The 22,542-nt window shown below is 43.5% G+C and overlaps 2 protein-coding genes across 2 annotated transcripts in view; one reads left to right on the top strand and one right to left on the bottom strand.

Annotated features, from left to right (window-relative positions):
* LOC138979550 (uncharacterized) overlaps positions 1–3,717 on the top strand; it is a 5,199-nt gene extending 1,482 nt beyond the window's left edge. The window contains exons 3-5 of the mRNA XM_070352263.1: positions 1–427; positions 2,038–2,405; positions 3,347–3,717. The exon at positions 1–427 is cut by the window's left edge and continues 56 nt beyond it. Coding sequence (XP_070208364.1) covers positions 1–427; positions 2,038–2,405; positions 3,347–3,717 — 1,166 coding nt within the window. The remainder of the gene's footprint in view (positions 428–2,037; positions 2,406–3,346) is intronic.
* Positions 3,718–10,151: 6,434 nt separating this feature from the next.
* LOC138980391 (acireductone dioxygenase-like) lies at positions 10,152–21,854 on the bottom strand. The gene is made up of 4 exons (XM_070353254.1): positions 21,614–21,854; positions 12,994–13,122; positions 12,499–12,681; positions 10,152–11,239 (listed from the first exon to the last, which is right to left on the bottom strand). The coding sequence occupies exons 1-4, from the start codon at positions 21,734–21,736 to the stop codon at positions 11,114–11,116; spliced, it is 561 nt and encodes a 186-aa protein (XP_070209355.1). The 5' UTR covers positions 21,737–21,854; the 3' UTR covers positions 10,152–11,113.
* Positions 21,855–22,542: the final 688 nt, after the last annotated feature.

Here is a 22,542-nt window from a genome sequence, read left to right as displayed (position 1 = left end):
CGCTGGACACTGTGAGAACTGAGGGAGAGGGAGCCTCGGAGACAGGGAAACGTTTCACTAGCTTGGTACTGACGCCTCATCAACATGCAATACGATCTAAGAGTGCGGGGCCTCTCGTCATCTTTACCGGACCTCCGGGTGTGGGCAAGTCACTTATGCTGCTCCTCGAGGCATTGCAGTGGCTAAAGGAGAACAAACACGTGGAGATACTGAGCACGTGGCCAGCAAGCCTTGCAGCGTCTCACCACATCCACCATCAGCTCCAGCAGACGACACAACGGGCAGCAAGACAGCGGATACATCTGCACGAGTTTGATCTGAAGGATGAGGAAGAACAGGAGAAAGCAGTGACGACACTCATGACGTCAGCGAACAAGCATAAAGGGGAACTCTACGTCATCGTTGACGAGATGTGCTATGGTGGCAGGTTGGTATCTTACAGCTTTCTGCCCGAGCTTTGGACAATACAACAGCGGTGCACTGATTGGTAGATAAGAACATCATACAGAACACACGCAGTTCCAACACAGTACCATAATTTTATTCTTTTTTTAAACTTTTGTTTGTTTGTTTGTTTGCTTAACGCCCAGCCGACCACGAAGGGCCATATCAGGGCGGTTTTTTTTAAAATTGAGCACGGCCGATTTAATATCATAGGTATTCCAGTCGGACAAAGTCGGGTTTTTGGTTGGGCGGGGACAATCGTTTGATAGCCATTCCGCTTTTTCAAAATCGTTTCATTCTCGTCGTACAAGTGTGGACAGGGGAGGCTACCGCTCCTTTCACAGCAGACTCTGCACCCGAGTTGTTGGCCTTTAAAGTCAACACCCGTGGTTTGTGGAAATCTGTTTGTGATAGGGTGTGGTAGTTTCCGATTGTCTGTATGTTCATGGAAACCTTCGGGTTTGCATAACAGTTTTTATAGGGCTAAGAAATTAGCCCTAACATTTTCAAACCTGTTTGATTGCACTTCGCTTCCCGAGGTGATCGTAGTGTTTCGGCACACGACGGTTATTACATCTGGCGCTTGCCAGCAGGGATGGGACTCGGCATGATATGTTCAGGTAATGGCATAATATGACCACTGAACATGTTCGTGCTGTTCCCATTCTGCGAACTTGGGATGGACAGTGGTCTCCCGGTTCGGAACTTCGGGACGAAGTTCATTTCAAACGGGGGCGATTGTGACAGGGGAGGCTACCGCTCCTTTCACAGCAGACTCTGCACCCGAGTTGTTGGCCTTTAAAGTCAACACCCGTGGTTTGTGGAAATCTGTTTGTGATAGGGTGTGGTAGTTTCCGATTGTCTGTATGTTCATGGAAACCTTCGGGTTTGCATAACAGTTTTTATAGGGCTAAGAAATTAGCCCTAACATTTTCAAACCTGTTTGATTGCACTTCGCTTCCCGAGGTGATCGTAGTGTTTCGGCACACGGTTACACAAGGACAATAAATAAAAAAATCTATCAGGCATACGATGATCCTATCAACCCTTTTGCTGTCTGTGGGAAGCCAGCTGACGTCATGTGCAGACTGTTTCACGGCCAACAAACCTTTCAACAAACAAAAAAAAACAAAAACAAAAAACCAAACAATGTGTGTGTGTGTGTGTGGTGTATTCATTCACTTGAAATTGTCATTTCTGGTAAATACATGTTTTTTGTTTGTTTGTTTGTTTGCCCATATGAGGGCGGTGCTGCTTTGCCATATAACGTGCGCCACACACAAGACAGACATCGCAGCACAGGCTTCGTGTCTCACCCAGTCACAAGTTATTCTGACACCGGACCAACCAGTCTAAGCACTAACCCCATAATGCCAGACACCAGGCGGAGCAGCCACTAGATTGCCAATTTTAAAGTCTTAGGTATGACCCGGCCGGGGTTCGAACCCACGACCTCCCGATCACGGGGCGGACGCCTTACCACTAGGCCAACAAATACATGTAACGGTTCGTACACATATGTATATTAACTGGCACCGAAGAGGTTTAATCACAAACAAAACTGCCATAATCCTTGTTTGCGTGTTAAAACAGACCACCTTTTGAAAACCTGATCCACAAGCTTCGTGGGCAACTGCCGAAGCTTCAATGCCTGCACATGTGGGTGGCCTGCATGCGTATGATTGAGACGTCAAAGGTTCTGACTGAAATCCCCCTCAAACAACCGCTCCGAACGCCGCCCTCAGTCACACGAGAAGTGCAGAAGTCCAAGAGAATGGGTACCAAGCAGTATAACTATGAAGATCTCGGCACGCCTTACCCCACTGACGGGCCACCCGTGGTCTATCTTTCGCATGCTGGACTGGGGCACTGTGACGACCCTGAAAACAATCCGCAGAATTGTGTCGAATGTGGTCGTGGTCTTGCCGCCCTGCTGAAGAACTTTCACGTGGGAGCTCAGGGTTCGTTTAACTTTCATTCTTATGATGATGTATGAACTGTTTCTTTGATTTCACAAGGTTTTTTTATTTGGGGGGGGGGGGGGGGCTAAGAATTAAATCACACTGCAACAAAGTGTCTCCAGTATTGAACATGATTACTGTATTCAGGGACTGTAGAACTCTATTTCATTTCATTTGTATTCCAAACACCGTGCGATCGTTAAAAATCAGCATTCAGATTTGATCTAACCCATTCTTTACATTTGAGAAGCCAGAAGGTATCCCAGGAACGCTATACTGTAATCGACTTGAGACATGTTCATGCCGATAATATATGATAATTTAAGAAGGAATCTTCGTGCTCTACCTCAGGCACCTACAGTTGGGAATGGAAGTTCACGCCAATTCTTCGAATTTTGATCCAACGCCACCCGGGGCCGCTTTATTGGGGTAGTACTTCCGAGACTGCAGCAATTATGCTTGCGCAATTAGACGACGTCACAATGTTTTTACATCAATGCATCGTGACGTCATCCCCTCACGTGGGCCTTTCTCTCGCGCGTGGCGTGTGTTTATGTGCACAAGTGTATGTGTGTGTGTGTGTGTGTGTGTGTGTGTGTGTATGTGTGTGTGTGTGTGTGTGTGTGTATAAGAGAGAGGTAAAAGGGAGAGCGTGTGTGTGTGTGTGTGTGTGTGTGTGTGTGTATGTGTGTGTGTGTGTATAAGAGAGAGGTAAAAGGGAGAGCGTGTGTATGTGTGTGTGTGTGTGTGTGTGTGTGTGTGTGTGCTTGTGTGTATGAGAGAGAGAGACTAGAGCCAGAGAGAGACGATTTGTCCTTCGAGGGGGGTATGCAGTGCCGTTGCATTGCAATTCTACTTAATTCATAATGTCCTTTATAATTTGATACATTTACTTTCCGATTCAATCCAAAAAAAAATCTTTTTTTCTTTTTTAATTCTAGTTCCAGATAGATCCTCGCCACCACTAGAATACAAAGACGTTTTCGTGCTGACAGCGAAACCCGTGTCTGACACGGATGGTCTGGTGGTTGGACTTCGACAGGAGGGACTGCCAGTCACCGTGTTTCTGTCGGAAGATTCCAAAGCCGCTGCCAACGTGGCCACCATGGCAACAAACGAAGTGGTGGTGGCAGACTACAAGGATGTGCACGGCCTGGAGAGAAAAGTCGTCGTCTGGGTGCAGAATTACGTCACGTCACATGCCGGGAAACAGCAGGTCGAGGATGAAGAATATGGCCGAATGTACGCCATGTCGAGATCGTCAGCACAGCTTGTGTGTGTTGTGCCAAAGTCACCAACTCACAACTGTTAATGGAACAGTCCGATTTGGGTCACAATCTCAGAACTGTTAATGGCACAGTCCGATTCGGGTCACAATCTCAGAACTGTTTATGGCACAGTCCGATTCGGGTCACAATCTCAGAACTGTTAATGGCACAGTCCGATTCGGGTCACAACGATCTCAGAACTGTTAATGCCACAGTCCGATTCAGGTCACAATCTCAGAACTGTTAATGGCACAGTCCGATTCGGGTCACAATCTCAGAACTGTTTATGGCGCAGTCCGATTCGGGTCACAATCTCAGAACTGTTAATGGCACAGTCCGATTCGGGTCACAATCTCAGAACTGTTAATGGCACAGTCCGATTCGGGTCACAACGATCTCAGAACTGTTTATGGCACAGTCCGATGCGGGTCACAATCTCAGAACTGTTTATGGCACAGTCCGATTCGGGTCAATGGCAGTCCGATTCAGGTCACAATCTCAGAACTGTTAATGGCACAGTCCAATTCGGGTCACAATCTCAGAACTGTTTATGGCACAGTCCGATTCGGGTCACAATCTCAGAACTGTTAATGGCACAGTCCAATTCGGGTCACAATCTCAGAACTGTTAATGGCACAGTTCGATTCGGGTCAATGGCAGTCCGATTCAGGTCACAATCTCAGAACTGTTAATGGCACAGTCCAATTCGGGTCACAATCTCAGAACTGTTTATGGCACAGTCCGATTCGGGTCACAATCTCAGAACTGTTAATGGCACAGTCCGATTCGGGTCACAATCTCAGAACTGTTAATGGCACAGTCCAATTCGGGTCACAATCTCAGAACTGTTAATGGCACAGTTCGATTCGGGTCACAATCTCAGAACTGTTAATGGCACAGTCCAATTCGGGTCACAATCTCAGAACTGTGAAAGGCACAGTCCGATTCGGGTCACAATCTCAGAACTGGTAATGGCACAGTTCGATTCGGGTCACAGTCTCAGAACTGTTTATGGCGGCACAGTCCGATTCGGGTCACAATCTCAGAACTGTTTATGGCACAGTCCGATTCGGGTCACAATCTCAGAACTGTTAATGGCACAGTCCGATTCGGGTCACAATCTCAGAACTGTTAATGGCACAGTCCGATTCAGGTCACAATCTCAAAACTGCTCAACTGAGCAGCTCTCCCATGACCGACTCAGGAGTGTTGTCAGTTCCAGGCATGTTTGCTGGGGCAAAAAAGCCTTTACCCTATGGGTTGCCTCATATTCTGGTACACGATAAACTTCCGGAACGTCCGCCCGGACACATTTTTATATTTAGTCAAGTTTTGACTAAATATTTTAACATCGAGGGGGAATCGAAACGAGGGTCGTGGTGTATGTGCGTGTGTGTGTGTGTGCGTGTGTGCGTGTGTGTGTGTGTGTAGAGCGATTCAGACTAAACTACTGGACCGATCTTTATGAAATTTGACATGAGAGTTCCTGGGTATGAAATCCCCGAACGTTTTTTTCATTTTTTTGATAAATGTCTTTGATGACGTCATATCCGGCTTTTCGTGAAAGTTGAGGCGGCACTGTCACGCCCTCATTTTTCAACCAAATTGGTTGAAATTTTGGTCAAGTAATCTTCGACGAAGCCCGGGGTTCGGTATTGCATTTCAGCTTGGTGGCTTAAAAATTAATTAATGACTTTGGTCATTAAAAATCTGAAAATTGTAAAAAAAAATAAAAATTTATAAAACGATCCAAATTTACGTTTATCTTATTCTCCATCATTTGCTGATTCCAAAAACATATAAATATGTTATATTCGGATTAAAAACAAGCTCTGAAAATTAAATATATAAAAATTATTATCAAAATTAAATTGTCCAAATCAATTTAAAAACACTTTCATCTTATTCCTTGTCGGTTCCTGATTCCAAAAACATATAGATATGATATGTTTGGATTAAAAACACGCTCAGAAAGTTAAAACAAAGAGAGGTACAGAAAAGCGTGCTATCCTTCTTAGCGCAACTACTACCCCGCTCTTCTTGTCAATTTCACTGCCTTTGCCATGAGCGGTGGACTGACGATGCTACGAGTATACGGTCTTGCTGAAAAATTACATTGCGTTCACTTTCATTCTGTGAGTTCCACAGCTACTTGACTAAATATTGTATTTTCGCCTTACGCGACTTGTTACTTTTTTAAGGGAGATCAAGATTGTTAACGAGATTGGAAGTAACAAGTATGAAAAGATACGAACTTGCACAAGCATAACATAGTCAGGCGAAACTTATTAGGTCTAGAAATGTTGAATGATATCTTTAATTTGTAAGAGAATAACTGCATGATTGCTGAATTTTTGGTAATTATGAACATTTTGAACTTCTTTTGAATTGTTTCTGTTGTTATCCCCCATGCCCATAAAAGGATTAGAGGATTTAACTTGGAAACAACATGTGTGTACATGTGTGTTTGTGTTGCTTGATTTGGTATAAGTCCTCTTTGGAAAACATTCTGTACATATTAGCCTTTTCTGATTTGTTTGTTTGTTTGCTTAACGCGCAGCCGACCACGAAGGGCCATATCAGGGCGGTGCTGCTTTGACATATAACGTGCGCCACACACAAGACAGAAGTCGCAGCACAGGCTTCATGTCTCACCCAGTCACATTATTCTGACACCGGACCAACCAGTCCTAGCACTAACCCCATAATGCCAGACGCCAGGCGGAGCAGCCACTAGATTGACAATTTTAAAGTCCTTAGGTATGACCCGGCCGGGGTTCGAACCCACGACCTCCCGATCACGGGGCGGACGCCTTACCACTAGGCCAACCGTGCCGGTCACTTTTCTGATCATTATGGTTTACTTTAAAACAAGTAATGACAAAAATGCACAAGAAGAAGAAGAAGAAAATAAGTAATTAAACTGTAATTTATTATCATCATTGCACGAATAAACCTCTTATATGAAATATAACAAAGCAGATTCAGCAAGCAATCTGAAAAGAACATGTTCATTTTGTTTGGTATCGTTCTTTTTGTTGTATTTGTGAAACGATTGTATAATATATATATATTTCACCCATTCCTCAACATTTTTTTTTAACAACAAAAAGAATAAAACATGTTTACACCAACTTAAAGGCTGTCATTAAGATAAAGGCACATGCGGTGTAAAGATACTGGCCCGCCTTTTTTCTTTTCCAAACCAATTCATAATCATTCCCTGAAATATAATTATGTTATTCAGCAAGTATTGGTGTCTCCTGCGTTCCGTTACCATCCTTTGTTGTTGTCATTGTTGTATGGGTGGGACTGAAAAATGTTATGAATCCTGAAGAATTTTAAGGGGGGGCCCCAGACGCTGAGGGATTTGTATAATTAACAACCAAAAAAACGTCACCAAAGACATTACGAATCCAGATTTCCGGAATAATCCCACCCATGTTGTTGTTAATGTTTTCCATTATGATAAGACAAAGTTACTTTATTCTCAATACAGTGGAACTTTCTTTCTTTATTTGGTGTTTAACGTCGTTTTCAACCGTTCAAGGTTATATCGCGACGGGGAAAGGGTGGGGGGAGATGGGATAGAGCCACTAGTTAATTGTTTCTTGTTCACAAAAGCACTAATAAAAAAATTCTTTCTTTCTTTCTTTATTTGGTGCTTAACGTCGTTTTCAACCGTTCAAGGTTATATCGCAACGGGGAAAGGGGGGGGGGGGGGGGGGGGGGAGATGGGATAGAGCCACTTGTTAATTGTTTCTTGTTCACAAAAAGCACTAATCAAAAAATTGCTCCAGGGGCTTGCAACGTAGTACAATATATGACCTTACTGGGAGAATGCAAGTTTCCAGTACAAAGGACTTAACATTTCTTACATACTGCTTGACTAAAATCTTTACAAACATTGACTATATTCTATACAAGAACCACTTAACAAGGGTAAAAGGAGAAACAGAATCCGTTAGTCGCCTCTTACGACATGCTGGGGAGCATCGGGTAAATTCTTCCCCCTAACCCGCGGGGGAGGGGGGGGGGGGCTCTCTGTACAAAATGGGAATATTTTGATCAAAATGTGTCAAGTTGAGGGATGGTCTTACCCTCAAAGCCCAGTCTGATCTGAGACAGCTACTGAGCTAAACTGTTTTGATGTGAAGGAGTGCCAGTAATTTATAAAAATTTAGACTCATAGTTTGTGCAAACTACAATACTGCACCAAAAGCAATGGATTTCAGAATAGTTTACAAAAGCATTCTGGGTACATAATGCACAAAAATAGAAAGATGGGCAAACAAAAATCTATAATGAAAACAGGCTTCTGAATACATATGATATATTTTCACCAGACCTGGGAATCCCTGTTTTGCACAACGAGTATTCTCAAACAAACTTGGCGTATTTTCAGAAAAATTAACGTACTCCACACAGCATTTGAACATCCATGATTCAAACATGCTTCACACGCGTCCGCCACATCGTTAATTAAGTTTACCTATACAGTCGAGATCGCTTTACACGAAATGAAAGGGACCAATACTTTTTCTTTAGCTAACGTTTTTTTGCGATAACGAAAATGATCAAACTGATCACTTTTTTTTTGTTAAAGCAAGATAAAGAAGATAAAACAGTGCCATACCTTAAAAAAAAAGCCTCCGTAGTGCGCGGCGGACGAAGTACACGGTTCAGTCAGAGTCGGCAGTTTTGTCGTCTGCTACAGTTCATTATTTTGTTGTACACTTTAATTAATCACAAAAAAGATTAAAATTCATTGCAGTGTTAAAATCCATTGCAGTGCTTATGAATTCACACAGGACGAAAGAAATCCGTCAACTTCAACTGTTTGACAGGCTCACTGCACTTTCCGACGAACCGTTCAATTCTTGTGTACATTTAAAACAAATCCTTTTTTCAATTTTTACTGACAAAAACTGTAATCATGTGTCAAAATACTGGATCGGCTTCAAGATGGGCTTGTGAATAAAAGTAGTCTAGGAATTTTTCTCGTCGTATTTTTTTCCCACTGACCGTACTGATCGTATTCTCGACAATCATGCGTACAGAATACGGCGAAATCGTATGGGTTCCCAGGTCTGTTTCACATAATAAACTGTAATCTATAATCTACAAACACAAAAGCATCTCAGGTAGTTACAGGTAATTACTATATGTACTCTACTGAGCATTATAAACACTTCAGTCTTTCACAAATATAAAATATCACAACACTGTCCTTGCAAATCTGAACATGATTTTTGTATGCCAAGTGCCTTAAAGGCACAGTAAGCCTCCCGTAAACCATCACAGATACGGTCAGGCTTTTACACACACTACAAACACCCTTTCATTTAAACACTCACCGATTGAGAACATCCCAGGTGCCCTCCGTAAAGAGCGAACAATTTTCAAAGAATTTATTTTTGCGTGGTTTATCTTACCCCTGAGCCATCGTGAACCCGTGTGATCCAGTTTCCCTTTTTCACAATGTAGTCGTCAGTTACTTATTTGAATGCGACTATTTACAATAGCACGTTTTTATGCACGAAACAAACGGCTGTGGTTCACAAGAACTCTAGCGATGGCTTTTGACTGTTGAGAGGAACGGCGATATGCACTGATAAACCGGCGTCGTCTGCTACGACCCTTGCGTGACCCTGCTTCCGGGCTTTTCTTTTTTCAAACTTTCACAACTTCGAATTGTACTGATCTTGTCTTGATGAAAAAAGAATTCTTTTATGATTAAAGAATGTTTGTGTAACAAGCTGTCAATTTATTATTTAGATTTTAAAAGTTAGGTCTAGCGCAAAAACGCACCACGGTCCAAAAACATTTTGATAATCATCGATTCACGGCTATCGAAGAGACCCGAAGGGAAGTAACTCATGTTTGACCTGAGTTCAGGATGGGTCCAAAAAGTGTTCGAAACAATCTGCAAAATTAATTCTTTAAAAATTGCTCGCTCTTTACGTAGGGCACCTAGGATGTTCCCGTTTGGTGAGCGTTCAAATGGAAGGGTGTTTGTACTGTGTGTAAAAGCCTGATAGTATCTGTGATGGTTTAGGGGACTTACTGTCCGGGCGTGAATTCCGGTATTCATAACAGCCGTCCAGCACCAAAACGAGGCGTCATTGCTGTTGAGGCCAAGTCCACGAAAATAAATTCTTTGAAAATTTCTCACGCTCGACATAAAGCAGCCAGGATGTTCCCGTTCGGTGAGCGTTCAAATGGAAGTATGCGTGTACTGTATGTAGACGCTCGGGGAGCTCTGTGATGATTTACGGGAGGCTTACTGTGCCTTTAAGCCTGCTAGAAGGCACTTAAAATTCCCACCCACTTGAAACCGACTTGAATAATTCCTTCACGACGTTCAAAGGCCAAACTCACAAATAAGTAAAAGCGAAAGACATTTTTCACACACATGATGATTTTTTTCCCTCATGCTTAACACGACATTCAAGAGCTGCCGTTAAGACGTCATCAATCAATCAATCAATCAATGAGTCTTATATCGCGCATATTCCGTGGGTACAGTTCTAGGCGCTCTGCAGTGATGCCGTGTGAAATGAAATTTTATACGGCCAGTAGATTGCAGCCATTTCGGCGCATATTTACCTTTCACGGCCTATTATTCCAAGTCACACGGGTATAGGTAGACAATTATTAACTGTGCCTAAGCAATTTTGCCAGGAAAGACCCTTTTGTCAATCGTGGGATCTTTAACGTGCACACCCAATGTAGTGTACACGGGGGGAGGTTCGGACACCGAAGAGAGTCTGCACACAAAGTTGACTCTGTGAAATAAATTTCCGCCGAACCTGGGATCGAACTCACGCTGACAGCGGCCAACTGAATACAAATCCAGCGCGCTACCAACTGAGCTATATCCCCGAAGTACAAAATAAGCAGACCTGGGAACCCTTATTTTGCACTTGGGAGTATTCTCAAACAAACTTGGTGTATTTCCAGAAAAGTGAGCGTACTCCACACCGCATTTGAACATCCATGATTCAAACATGCTTCACACGCGTCCGTCAAAACGTTAATTAAGATTACAAATGAATTTAAAACATATGCTTCTTTCAATGTTTTCTGACAAAAACAGTAATCATGTGTCAAAACACTGGATCGGCTTGAGGATGCGCTTGTGAAGAAAAGTAGTCTCGGAATTTTTCTCGTATTTTTTTTCCACTGAACGTACTAATCGTGTTCTAGATAATCGTGCATACAGTACAAAATACGGCAAAATCGTATGGGTTCCCAGGTCTGAATAAGCCATTTCATAGTGAGAAAAATCCAGTTAAAACAGATTCACTGGAATATCAAAATTGAAAATGGCCACGGCTGCACTCCAGGCAAACCAAGTCCATGAAACTGCCCATCCTTATACAGTTTATTCCCAAACAGCTACATCGAGATGGTGTGATGAGCATGCAGGATTCCGGTTCAAGCGCCGACCTTCACATTGCGATTTTTCAAGTAGTCCACGCGAGCGGGGTGTTCGTCAGCCGGCCGGTTGATCGGCGTCCACACCGGTTCTCCCACGAAGAATCGCAAAGCCTTGATGTAGTTCTGTTGACATACAAACAAACTCATAACCTTTCAGATAAAAAAAAAGTCTGTCAAATTGAAAATTGTCTGTTAGCACTATGTCACATCACCCAGCGAACAAAAATATATGTTAAGATTAAAACGTGTAACTCTACATGTATACTGCAATCAAATGAACAACTGCATGAAGATGCTAAACTATGGCTCAAAAATAAATGCAATTAAGAAACGTCAACAACAACAAACATGGGAGCGCACACACTCACACACACACATGTGGAACATAGATCTCAGTCTGTTAACAGAACAGGTGCATGCAAGAAAAAGGGAAGAGACCAACACGAGAGGCATGGTTGTACAGACAGAAATATGCAGGTCAAGCGATGAACAAATGAAACAGCACAGAGACAGACAAGCAAGGGAAGCAACTGCTGACCTGACTCGCTCAACACACACTGACAAACACTGTCTACCTGCCTCCACAACAAAGATTTGAACATCAGGAAAAGCCTCAGACAGGACGAGAAGAATTGATAGCAAGCACACACACACACACACACCAACGCGTGTATGACCTCCACTCGGAAGATACTTGTATGAATGGCAGTGGTGAAGGCCGAAAAGAAGCCACTGGCAGGAAGATGCAAGTCCTGAGCACCAAATGTAAGACCAGGATAGGATTTTGAAATATTCGTACCATGTATGAAATTGTATGACCTCCACGTGTATGTGGACAATTGTGATTGTGCATGCTTCCAAGCGTGTGTGTGCACGCCTATGTTTGTGTCTGCCAGAGTCTCTTTTGGGTGTCGGTCCCCCGCTCCCCCTCTCGGGACAAGTTTTTTGTTTTGTTTTAAAGGAGATCATGAAAATTCCGACTTTCTCCTTGGAAGAAAGCAAGCTGCCATAGTATAGCGCTGTCCTTTTTTTTCCCTTGCACGGTTCTCTGGTGTTACTGGCAGATAAGGAGAGAATGTCTTCACAACAATTTTTTGCTGCAAGGAAATGTTGAGCGATATATATTTAGAAGCCAGACGCAGCTGACCTATTGTCCTCCGTGTCTGGGAACAACACTACCCACTAACGTAGAAGACGCTGCCTGCAGTTTAGCAGCAAAAGCGTCCCAGGAACATTTCACCGCTGCGCGTGCAAAACGGGGTCCCACCGTGGATGCTTTAATCGCAATGCGGCGCCTCTAGGTGCAAGGGCCCTCAGGCAAAGAAATGTAGGGCAGAAGATGGGTTATGCAGACACAATCATGTGAAGCTAGAATGACTCACCTTGTTATCAAGAGTGAAGCGGTGGTAGATGCCAGCAGGAAGGATGATCATGTCTCCCGGGACCAACTGAATGCGAATCCAATCGTCTGTGTTAGGCTCACGCACGTCAAAGTACCCGCTTCCTTTCACGCACAATCGGATTTCTTCATCGGAGTGAATGTGCTCGGTGAAGAAATGCTTCAGCTGCAAAAGATACACAGGCATGACTGAAGAAAGCTTATATTATGCATTTGAGTAGTACAGCAAGTAAGTAAATATCAAAGTCAATAAAGAAATACATACAGAAAGTTAAAACAATTCTTTTGACTGTATGCAGAACCTTTCCTTACATTTTCTTCTGCATACCCAATTGAAATTAAAGAGGTCGACATTTGTTTAACATATATCTCCCTCTCCCTCTCCCTCACCCACGCTCACACATTGACTAAAGTTTCTATCCTTTGTTTTGGTTTCCTGTGCTGGATGATGCAAGACCTTGTGGTAACACTGTACTACCTTCTCTTCATAATTGGGCAGCGTGTCGCGAGCGATGTCAACCTCATCCTGGTAGGAGTACCCCCTGTCCTTCCGGATCTTGTTGAGTTTCTCTTCATCGTAGCTCGAACCGTCCTCACTCACAGGAATCTGAAAAACAAAGTTACAGGCACAAGTACATTAGAGTCTAATTTTTCAAAAAAGATATAGAGAATTGAATCACTACATGTATCACAAACAAGACATAAGACATAAGACATAAGACTTTATTTCAACCATGTGCAGTACACTAGGGACATGTTTTGGCCAGAGTACAATCAATCAATCCATACACGCCCTTCCAAACATCGCTTGCAATCTCAGTCACACACACGCTCACGCACGCCCGCATACATTCCCCACACCAAACCCACAACAGCACACACGCACAAGCATGCTCCTCCTTAACAAAACGTGTTTAACCATCAGTTGTACATATATGCGTAAAATAAACAGTATAGAAGTATCAGTAAGAATTATATATGTATCAGACATCAGTTATGACGACAATAACTAAAATCACAAATCCTTGATAATTTTAAAACCAAAACATTTATTACAATACTACACTGGGTAGGTGAACTTTAAGAAATAAGGTATTTAAAGGCTTGACGGCTGTGTCTCACAACAAAATACCAGGACATAAACCTTGAGTAAAAGCTCAATTTTAACTAAGAACGGCAGTTAGAGGGCTTAAGGAGCCAGGACACGCACTGCACTTGGATAAAAACTGTCTCTGAAACGCGTGGTGCGTGTCCTGATCGAGCGAAAACGCCTGCCCGAGGGTAGGGGCCGGAACAACTTGTAAGCAGGGTGCGAGTTGTCTGCCAGAATCTTTTTGACCTTCTGAGCGCTTCGGGATGTGTATATGGAGGCAATTGAGGGAAGCTCACAACCCACAATCTTGGAAGCTTTTCTATGTGCATTGTTATTCCCAGGACTCATCCTTTGGTCATTGACGTACAGTGGAACATCCCTTTTATGACCTTCAAAGAAAATTAGGTCTTAATTAAAAAGGGGGTAATTTACAGAGGTTCTGAAGAGAAAGTTTAAGAAAACAGGGCCTTAAAAAGGAGGGAGGAAGTCTTAAATCGAAAATTTCAAAAGTAAATTTTCATTAAGTTTGATTAATATACTTACCCAATTCTCATAAATGCATTGACTTTGATCTCACGTACGTATGCTAGATGTCGAAAAACTACTCAAATTACCTGCCCTTGTAGGGTGGTAACCAAGCTAAAAAAGACGCCATGGCCGTTGCTATGGCCTGACCTAACCTGGTTACCCACAATACCGCATATATATTTCACAGAAGGAGGCATATATATACATGTTTTTAATTTTAAACGGTGCTTCTAGTGTGTGTGTGTGTGCATGTGCCTGTGTTGTCTCAGCTGAAGAAGCAAAGATGTATGGGTTTTTTTCCCTTAGAAATAGCACATACACATCTGTGCTGTTATGAATAGTTTGTATAGAAATTAGAATAACAATACACATCTGCCTCAAACCATACTACCCTGTGAGATTAATTAAAAACAACCCCTGAAAATGTTTATTTCAGCTAAAACATTTGTCAATATGTACACCAGATGTTACCATTAGATTGAACAGCATATGTTAGATATTCCGTTATAGATTTCATGAATTGTTGCAGCAGATGGTACTTGAGACAACAAGTATGAGTATTTAGACATAACAGCATTTTCTGTCACCTGAACGTATTTAAAAAGCCTTGGTCCCACGTTCTATACCCCCACTTAAAATACGTGTGTGTCTTTCAGTCTGTCTATCTTTATATATATGTATGCATTGTCTGTCTGTGGGTGTATGCATTGTCTGTCTGTGGGTGTATGCAGTGTCTGTCTGTGGGTGTATGCATTGTCTGTCTGTGGGTGTATGCAGTGTCTGTCTGTGGGTGTATGCAGTGTCTGTCTGTGGGTGTATGCAGTGTCTGTCTGTGGGTGTATGCAGTGTCTGTCTGTGGGTGGGTGTATGCAGTGTCTGTCTGTGTGTGTATGCAGTGTCTGTCTGTGGGTGTATGCAGTGTCTGTCTGTGGGTGTATGCAGTGTCTGTCTGTGGGTGTATGCATTGTCTGTCTGTGGGTGTATGCAGTGTCTGTCTGTGGGTGTATGCAGTGTCTGTCTGTGTGTGTATGCAGTGTCTGTCTGTGGGTGTATGCAGTGTCTGTCTGTGTGTGCATGCAGTGTCTGTCTGTGGGTGTATGCATTGTCTGTCTGTGGGTGTATGCATTGTCTGTCTCTGGGTGTATGCAGTGTCTGTCTGTGGGTGTATGCATTGTCTGTGGGTGTATGCATTGTCTGTCTGTGGGTGTATGCATTGTCTGTGGGTGGGTGTATGCAGTGTCTGTCTGTGGGTGTATGCAGTGTCTGTCTGTGTGTGTATGCAGTGTCTGTCTGTGTATGCAGTGTCTGTCTGTGTGTGTATGCAGTGTCTGTCTGTGGGTGTATGCAGTGTCTGTCTGTGGGTGTATGCATTGTCTGTCTGTGGGTGTATGCATTGTCTGTCTGTGGGTGTATACAGTGTCTTTCTGTGGGTGTATGCAGTGTCTGTGGGTGTATGCAGTGTCTGTCTGTGGGTGTATGCATTGTCTGTCTGTGGGTGTATGCATTGTCTGTCTGTGGGTGTATGCAGTGTCTGTCTGTGGGTGTATGCAGTGTCTGTCTGTCAATCAATCAATCAATGAGTCTTATATCGCGCATATTCCGTGGGTACAGTTCTAGGCGCTCTGCAGTGATGCCGTGTGAGATGAAATTTTATACGGCCAGTAGATTGCAGCCATTTCGGCGCATATTTACCTTTCACGGCCTATTATTCCAAGTCACACGGGTATAGGTAGACAATTATTAACTGTGCCTAAGCAATTTTGCCAGGAAAGACCCTTTTGTCAATCGTGGGATCTTTAACGTGCACACCCAATGTAGTGTACACGGGGGGAGGTTCGAACACCGAAGAGAGTCTGCACACAAAGTTGACTCTGTGAAATAAATTTCCGCCGAACCTGGGATCGAACTCTCGCTGACAGCGGCCAACTGAATACAAATCCAGCGTGCTACCAACTGAGCTATATCCCCGCCCCAGAGTCTGTGGGTGTATGCATTGTCTGTCTGTGGGTGTATGCATGCAAGGCTATAATACATGTATGCATTTGGGGAAAACCTATATATTTACTTCAGCAAAATTAATATTTCTCACCACAGTGATCTATGAAAGGAATGAAATTAAATACGCATTTCTCTGCAAATGAAAGAAATCACAGTCATCTCAATGCAGACCAGAGATAACTCATCTTTGATAACATTTCACACCTGATCTTTCAGGGCTAGGTGAAAAACACAAGTCACAGCTTAGAGAAAGATTATCAGGAAAATAAAGAAAATTATTATCTGGCTGCAAATATGTCCCTGACCTCTCCACGATCATGTTTGATCGTTTGGCAGAATGTTTTCTTAGCCATAATGGCTAAAGCTTAATTACTAACACCTGGCATCTGTGCCTGCAATAAATCTACCTCACATCAATACCAGATGGAATGAGAGTTAACCCTGGTATAATAGGTACGTCCACCACTTGAGAAATGCTTCTAGAGCTAATTTTTCCAAGTAAGCATGCAATGACAAGCAGTTCCGCAGTTTAACACAGGTTAAATGAAGACACACTTATCTCGACTTTTGGCTGTAGCTCATCTATGCCTAGTGCCCTCGTCTAGGACAACTAAGTTTCTGCACTGTCATGTTGCAAGTAAGAGCCAAATGACCTAATTCCAATGTGTGTGTTACAAGAATGCTTTTTGGATGCCCATAAAAACTCGCCAAATTCTTTGTCCTTTGTAACTTTTTCTCAGGATTGCTGTAAAAAACTTCAAGTGATAATGACAACTGAACCTTGGAACAAAATGATGTATCAGAACCAAACTTTAAGTGAAAAAAGAGGGGTGGGGGGGGGATCGAACAGCCATGAAAAAGAGTGGTTGGAGGTGGTAAAAAAGGGAGTTATGACAGAGAGAAGATGCATACTGTATGTGATGGACCAACTGCAGTCTCCAGCATTAGTCCCTGGCAAGTTTTGTCTTCACATTGAATACATAAGTCTCTGTTTTCTCTTAATTTCAATACCTAATACATTATTATGGAAATCGCCCATACCAGTTTGGTTGCGCTGTCAGGATACCACAGCTTTTATTTGTTACGAGGCAGGATTAGCTAATAGACCTTGAGTACATGTATAACTATTACAGTATTAGCACTAGTGAGTCACAGTATAGCGTGTGTAATTAAACTTAAAAAAACACAGTTGATGCTTCCCTTTTATAACGTCTGGTTTGTGAAAGCTGTGCACTTGGAATGTGTCGTACTTCATTTTAATTCTTTTTCTTCTGCTTTCATTGGCTGAAAACTCCAATGTACACTCGTGGGGTTTTCACACGAATGGGTTTTCACGAAAAACAAGGAAAAATTCCAACTGCCTGGTACGCAAGAAAATCAAAATTACACTTATTGCGATCAATTACTTGTTCAGTGATGAAGCTTGTATTTTTTCAAACCGGTACGCAAACTTTTATAATGCAAACAGTTCAGAAAAATACGGTAGGCTGGTCATCCAACTCAGAGTACTGTTGTTGTTTTTACCGGCAAAAAAACCCAAGTAGTTCTAAAAATCAACCGGTAGGTCATACCGGCAGCCAACTATGTTCTGGTATTTTCTCGTTTCAACTGGTAAAATATCGGTTAATGCCAATACTGTTGCTATAGCACTTTGTTGCTGAAAACTCTCAGTGAAACAAGTCAAACTTTGCGTATAGGCCTAAAACAAAAAATAGGTGTGGTTACGGTAACCCGACCTACCCTATTTTTAGGGGCCGACCCTATAAGTATACTGTTCAAAAAAAGAAACGCATAGTTGCTACTTGCCAAATTTGTTTTATTTTTCGAAAAAATTAACAGAAAATCCAATATTTAGATTATTTGTTTGAAATTTGGTATGGACACAGTTGAATGCACACACAGTTCATTTGCATCTTCAAATCAATCAGTCAATCAATACGATTGGGTGCCGAGGCTGTCAAGTCAGTAGGGGGTGTGACTGCCTTGAGCAGCAACAACTGCCCGGCACCTTCTGGGCATGGACTGGATCAGATGCCGGATATCTTGCTGTGGGATGGTGTCCCACTCCTCCTGAAGTGCCTGCAATAGATCGCGGTGATTTGCCGGCGCTTCTTCTCGCCTGCGCACACGTCTGTCCAATTCATCCCAGAGGTGTTCTATCGGGTTCATGTCTGGCGACATGGATGGCCAGGGAAGCACCTGGACATGGTGGTCGGTGAGGAACTGGGTGGTGAGTCGTGCTGTGTGCGGGCGAGCGTTGTCCTGCTGGAATATGGCATCCTGGTCAGCCAGAAGAGGAAGGGCGTGTGGGCGCAGAATTTCCTCCACGTATCGCTGGGCAGTTATGCGCCCTTGGACGTGCACCAGGGTGCTCCTTCCAGCGGTATTGATCGCCCCCCACACCATGACGCCTCCACCACCATGAACGGGTGCCTCATCCACACAGTTGGGCGCGTAACGTTCGTTTACTCTCCGGTAGACCCTCCTCCGACCATCATGTCGCTGGAGCAGGAAGTAGGACTCGTCGCTGAACCACACGTACTGTCTCCAGTGATTCCGGACGGTCCAGCGAAGGTGCTGGTTGCCCCACTGCACTCGGTTCTGGCGATGGCGGCGGGTGAGGACAGCTCCTCTGTGAGGTCTGCGAGCTCTCAAACCAGCTTCATGCAGGCGGTTCCGCACGGTCTGGTCCGATAATCGGTGTGGCCCGGGGAGAGCCTGGACAGAAGATGAGGCCGACAGGAAACGATTCCGGAGGTGGCGGAGCTGTATGAAGCGGTCGTGAGCAGCAGTTGTCGCCCTTGGTCTTCCCGCTCGTGGCAAGTCAGCAACGGAGCCAGTGGCTTGAAACCTGACCCACAGTCTACTGATGGTGCTCTGGGACACGTGGAAGTGCCTGGCGATTGCACTTTGACTTTGGCCTGCTTGTAAACGACCCAATGCAATTTGGCGGTCTTCTCTGCTCAATCGGGCCATCTTTCGTCGCTGAATTGTCGTCTGATTTCTTTGTGGCGAACAATCCGCTTTTATGGGTTTTGGAAGACATGGTGAGAGCTCAATATTCCCCGAGTTTCACGAGATTACACTGAAGCATGACGAGTGGTCATGCCAAATGAGCAATTTTGACATTGTAGCCACTGATAACGCATGCGTCACGTGCAGAGCTCACTTGTGGCAATGGACGAAAGGTCGACGACCAGATAAACATTTTCTGCAGTTTGGTGGATATCCTTGTAGCCATATAACTAAATTAACCAAATATTACAAGCTATGCGTTTCTTTTTTTGAACAGTATATATAACTTTTTATTACATTTGTCAAAAAAAAAATGAAAACAAGAAAACGAGTGCAGAAAACGCAATGAAAGCGAAAGCGCTCGAGTCGTCATGCAGACGACAGACGATACAAGGGAAATTACTAAAAAGGCCCAACAGACGCTTGCCATGACAAAAATGGCGGCATCTTCTTCGGTTGCGAGTGCTACACGCTTGGTTGCTCTGCTATTAAGAAAAAAAAAGTTAAAAAAAAGAAAAGTGATTGCCTACCTTCCTACCCTATTTATTTTGGCTATGTTACCTAAACCACACCTATTTTTTTTGTTTGTGCCTTATGAGCAGTTCCCTCACTTTATAGTGTAGTCTGTTCATGATCATGTCTAGGCGGACAAGTATGTGTGGATTTTTGGTCTACTTGTATGCGGTTCTTGGTCTACTGTGTGGTTTTTGATTTGAAGTTTATATCTCCATCGATCTTACTCCCTTAATTTTCGGTTGTTTCTCAGCTATAGTTTCTTTCTGTTTTCTTCCAATGCATTCGTCTTAAAGGCACAGTAAGCCTCCCGTAAACTATCACAGAGCTCCCCGAGCGTCTACATACAGTACAAGCATACTTCCATTTGAACGCTCACCGAACGGGAACATCCTGGCTGCTTTCTGCCGAGCGTGAGAAATTTTCAAAGAATTTATTTCCGTGGACTTGGTCCTCTACAACAATGGCGCCTCGTTTTGGTGCTGGACGGCTGTTATGAATATTGGCAATACCGGAAATCATGCCCGGACAGTAAGCCTCCCGTAAACCATCACAGATACTGTCAGGCTTTTACACACAGTACAAACACCCTTCCATTTGAACGCTCACCAAACGGGAACATCCTAGGTGCCCTACGTAAAGAGCGAGCAATTTTTAAAGAATTTATAATTTTGCAGATTGTCTCAACACTTTTTGGACCCATCCTGAACTCAGGTCAAACATGAGTTACTTCCCTTCGGGTCTCATTCTATCGATGTAAACTGGCGATAGCCGTGAATCGATGATTTTCAAAATATTTTTGGACCATGGTGCGTTTTTGCGCTGGACCTAACTTTTAAAATATAAATAATAAATTGACAGCTTGTTACACAAACATTCTTTAATCATAAAAGAATTCTCTTTTCATCAAGACAAGATCAGTACAATTCGAAGTTGTGAAAGTTTGAAAAAAGAAAAGCCCGGAAGCAGGGTCACGCAAGGGTCGTAGCAGACGACGGTTTATGCATATATATATATATATATCGCCGTTCCTCTCAAGAGTCAAAAGCCATCGCTAGAGTTCTTGTGAACCACAGCTGCCGTTTGTTTCGTGCATAAAAACGTGCTATTGTTATTGTAAATAAGCTCACATCGAGTCGCATTCAAATGACTAACTGACGACTACATTGTGAAAAAGGGAAACTGGATCACACGGGTTCACGATGGCTCAGGGGTAAGATAAACCACGCAAAAATAAATTCTTTGAACATTGTTTGCTCTTTACGGAGGGCACCTGGGATGTTCTCAATCGGTGAGTGTTTAAATGAAAGGGTGTTTGTACTGTGTGTAAAAGCCTGACCGTATCTGTGATGGTTTACAGGAGGCTTACTGTGCAGCCAGCAGCCACCTTCGTCATGCAGCAGATTCTGCTGCTGTGTTTAACAAACAAAAACTGTTTCCAGTCAACTCTTAACCCTGATATGCAGGCTGATACAGTACAGGCATCTGCATCTGGATTTATACGTTGCAGGGCCGATAAGGCATATGCGCAACGGGAAACGCATGCATTTAATATTCAGTACAAACGTGGCGATATGCAATCTCTCTAACTGTCTCTGTGATTGACTGACAAAAACATTCTGCCACGATGTTCAGTCAAAGGAACGCAACATTCCATACCATTAAAACGGGTCACCTGAATAACCTACTTCTAAATTATGACATTCGAAGAGCATGGCGCAAGAGTGTGTTTCCTTCAATCCTCTACAACTGCGCCACACTCCCCATCACCACAAAACCACGACAGGTTAAACGTAAAAGCTGGACAAATTAATGCAAGATAAACAACCTGTTTCGACTTCATAGCAGGTCCAGCGCACATGTACATGTTACGCAAACTCTGTTCAATTTTGCGTCCCGTATTTTGACACAGCGTGGCATGCCTTCTGGCTTCTCCATAAAAATTACTTACTGTAAAATAGAGAACTCCCGTCTTCTTTTCCAGTTCCTCCAATCTTACAGGTCGATCGGGGTTGCATCTGTGATCTTCCCTCTGATCAGCGTCAGATTTATCCATGTACCACGCACTGACCATGATTGCAAGCACGAAGATTCACCAGACGTTAAATTCCGACAACGCTACAGTCTCTGGTTCAGCGAACTCATGAAGGCTCAACTCGTCGTCTGCACAGTGTTAGTTGTGGAGCGGACCCACGTGATCAAATATTGTACGCGCATGCCCTTGACCCCCGACGAGTATCCCCGATGTCTCTACGGTACGCGCGCTGAGAGCAAATTTTACTGGCCGTCTTTGGATCGAAATTTGCGAACAGGAAAAAACCCACTGAATTTTATTTGTTGAAAACATCATAAGAATAGGTTTAAGCGTAGTACTTTTCATTTTTATGTTTGCAAGACTGAGATGTAAACTGACGCACTCACATGTGTGTTCATTTGTTATGCCGCTCAGCCTTTCTGTGTGCGGCATAATTATGGTGAGCATTGTGTATCATACTTGTTTACTTGAATTTTTAACCGAAATGTTCTTTTCCTTATCCTTTCTTTTCTACAATCAGTCGTCGGGCATGAAAAGATCAGAGTTTGTTGTATCTTTCTTGCTTGACTGAAACTAAGTGTCAACGGCAGGATTTCGACTCGTGAAACGCGGCCGGCAAAGTTTCTGCCTGCACAGTCAGTCCATTATAGATCTACTGTCAAGGGATATCTATGGTCAGTCTCACGGTTCAGTTTCAGTTAGCGCGTGTGTGTGTGCGTACGTGCGTGCGTGCCTTTGTGTGTGTGTGTCAGTGCCGGTGTGAGTGTGCGCCAGTCGGCAACCGTGAGCTTGTCAGTGCGGCACGCCGGCGCGCGCTGCGCGCGTGTATGCCGGCCGTGTGTGTG

The sequence above is a fragment of the Littorina saxatilis genome, linkage group LG11, assembly GCF_037325665.1.
Source record: "Littorina saxatilis isolate snail1 linkage group LG11, US_GU_Lsax_2.0, whole genome shotgun sequence".
NCBI classification, from domain to species: domain Eukaryota; kingdom Metazoa; phylum Mollusca; class Gastropoda; order Littorinimorpha; family Littorinidae; genus Littorina; species Littorina saxatilis.
This window is presented reverse-complemented; position numbering and strand designations above follow the sequence as displayed.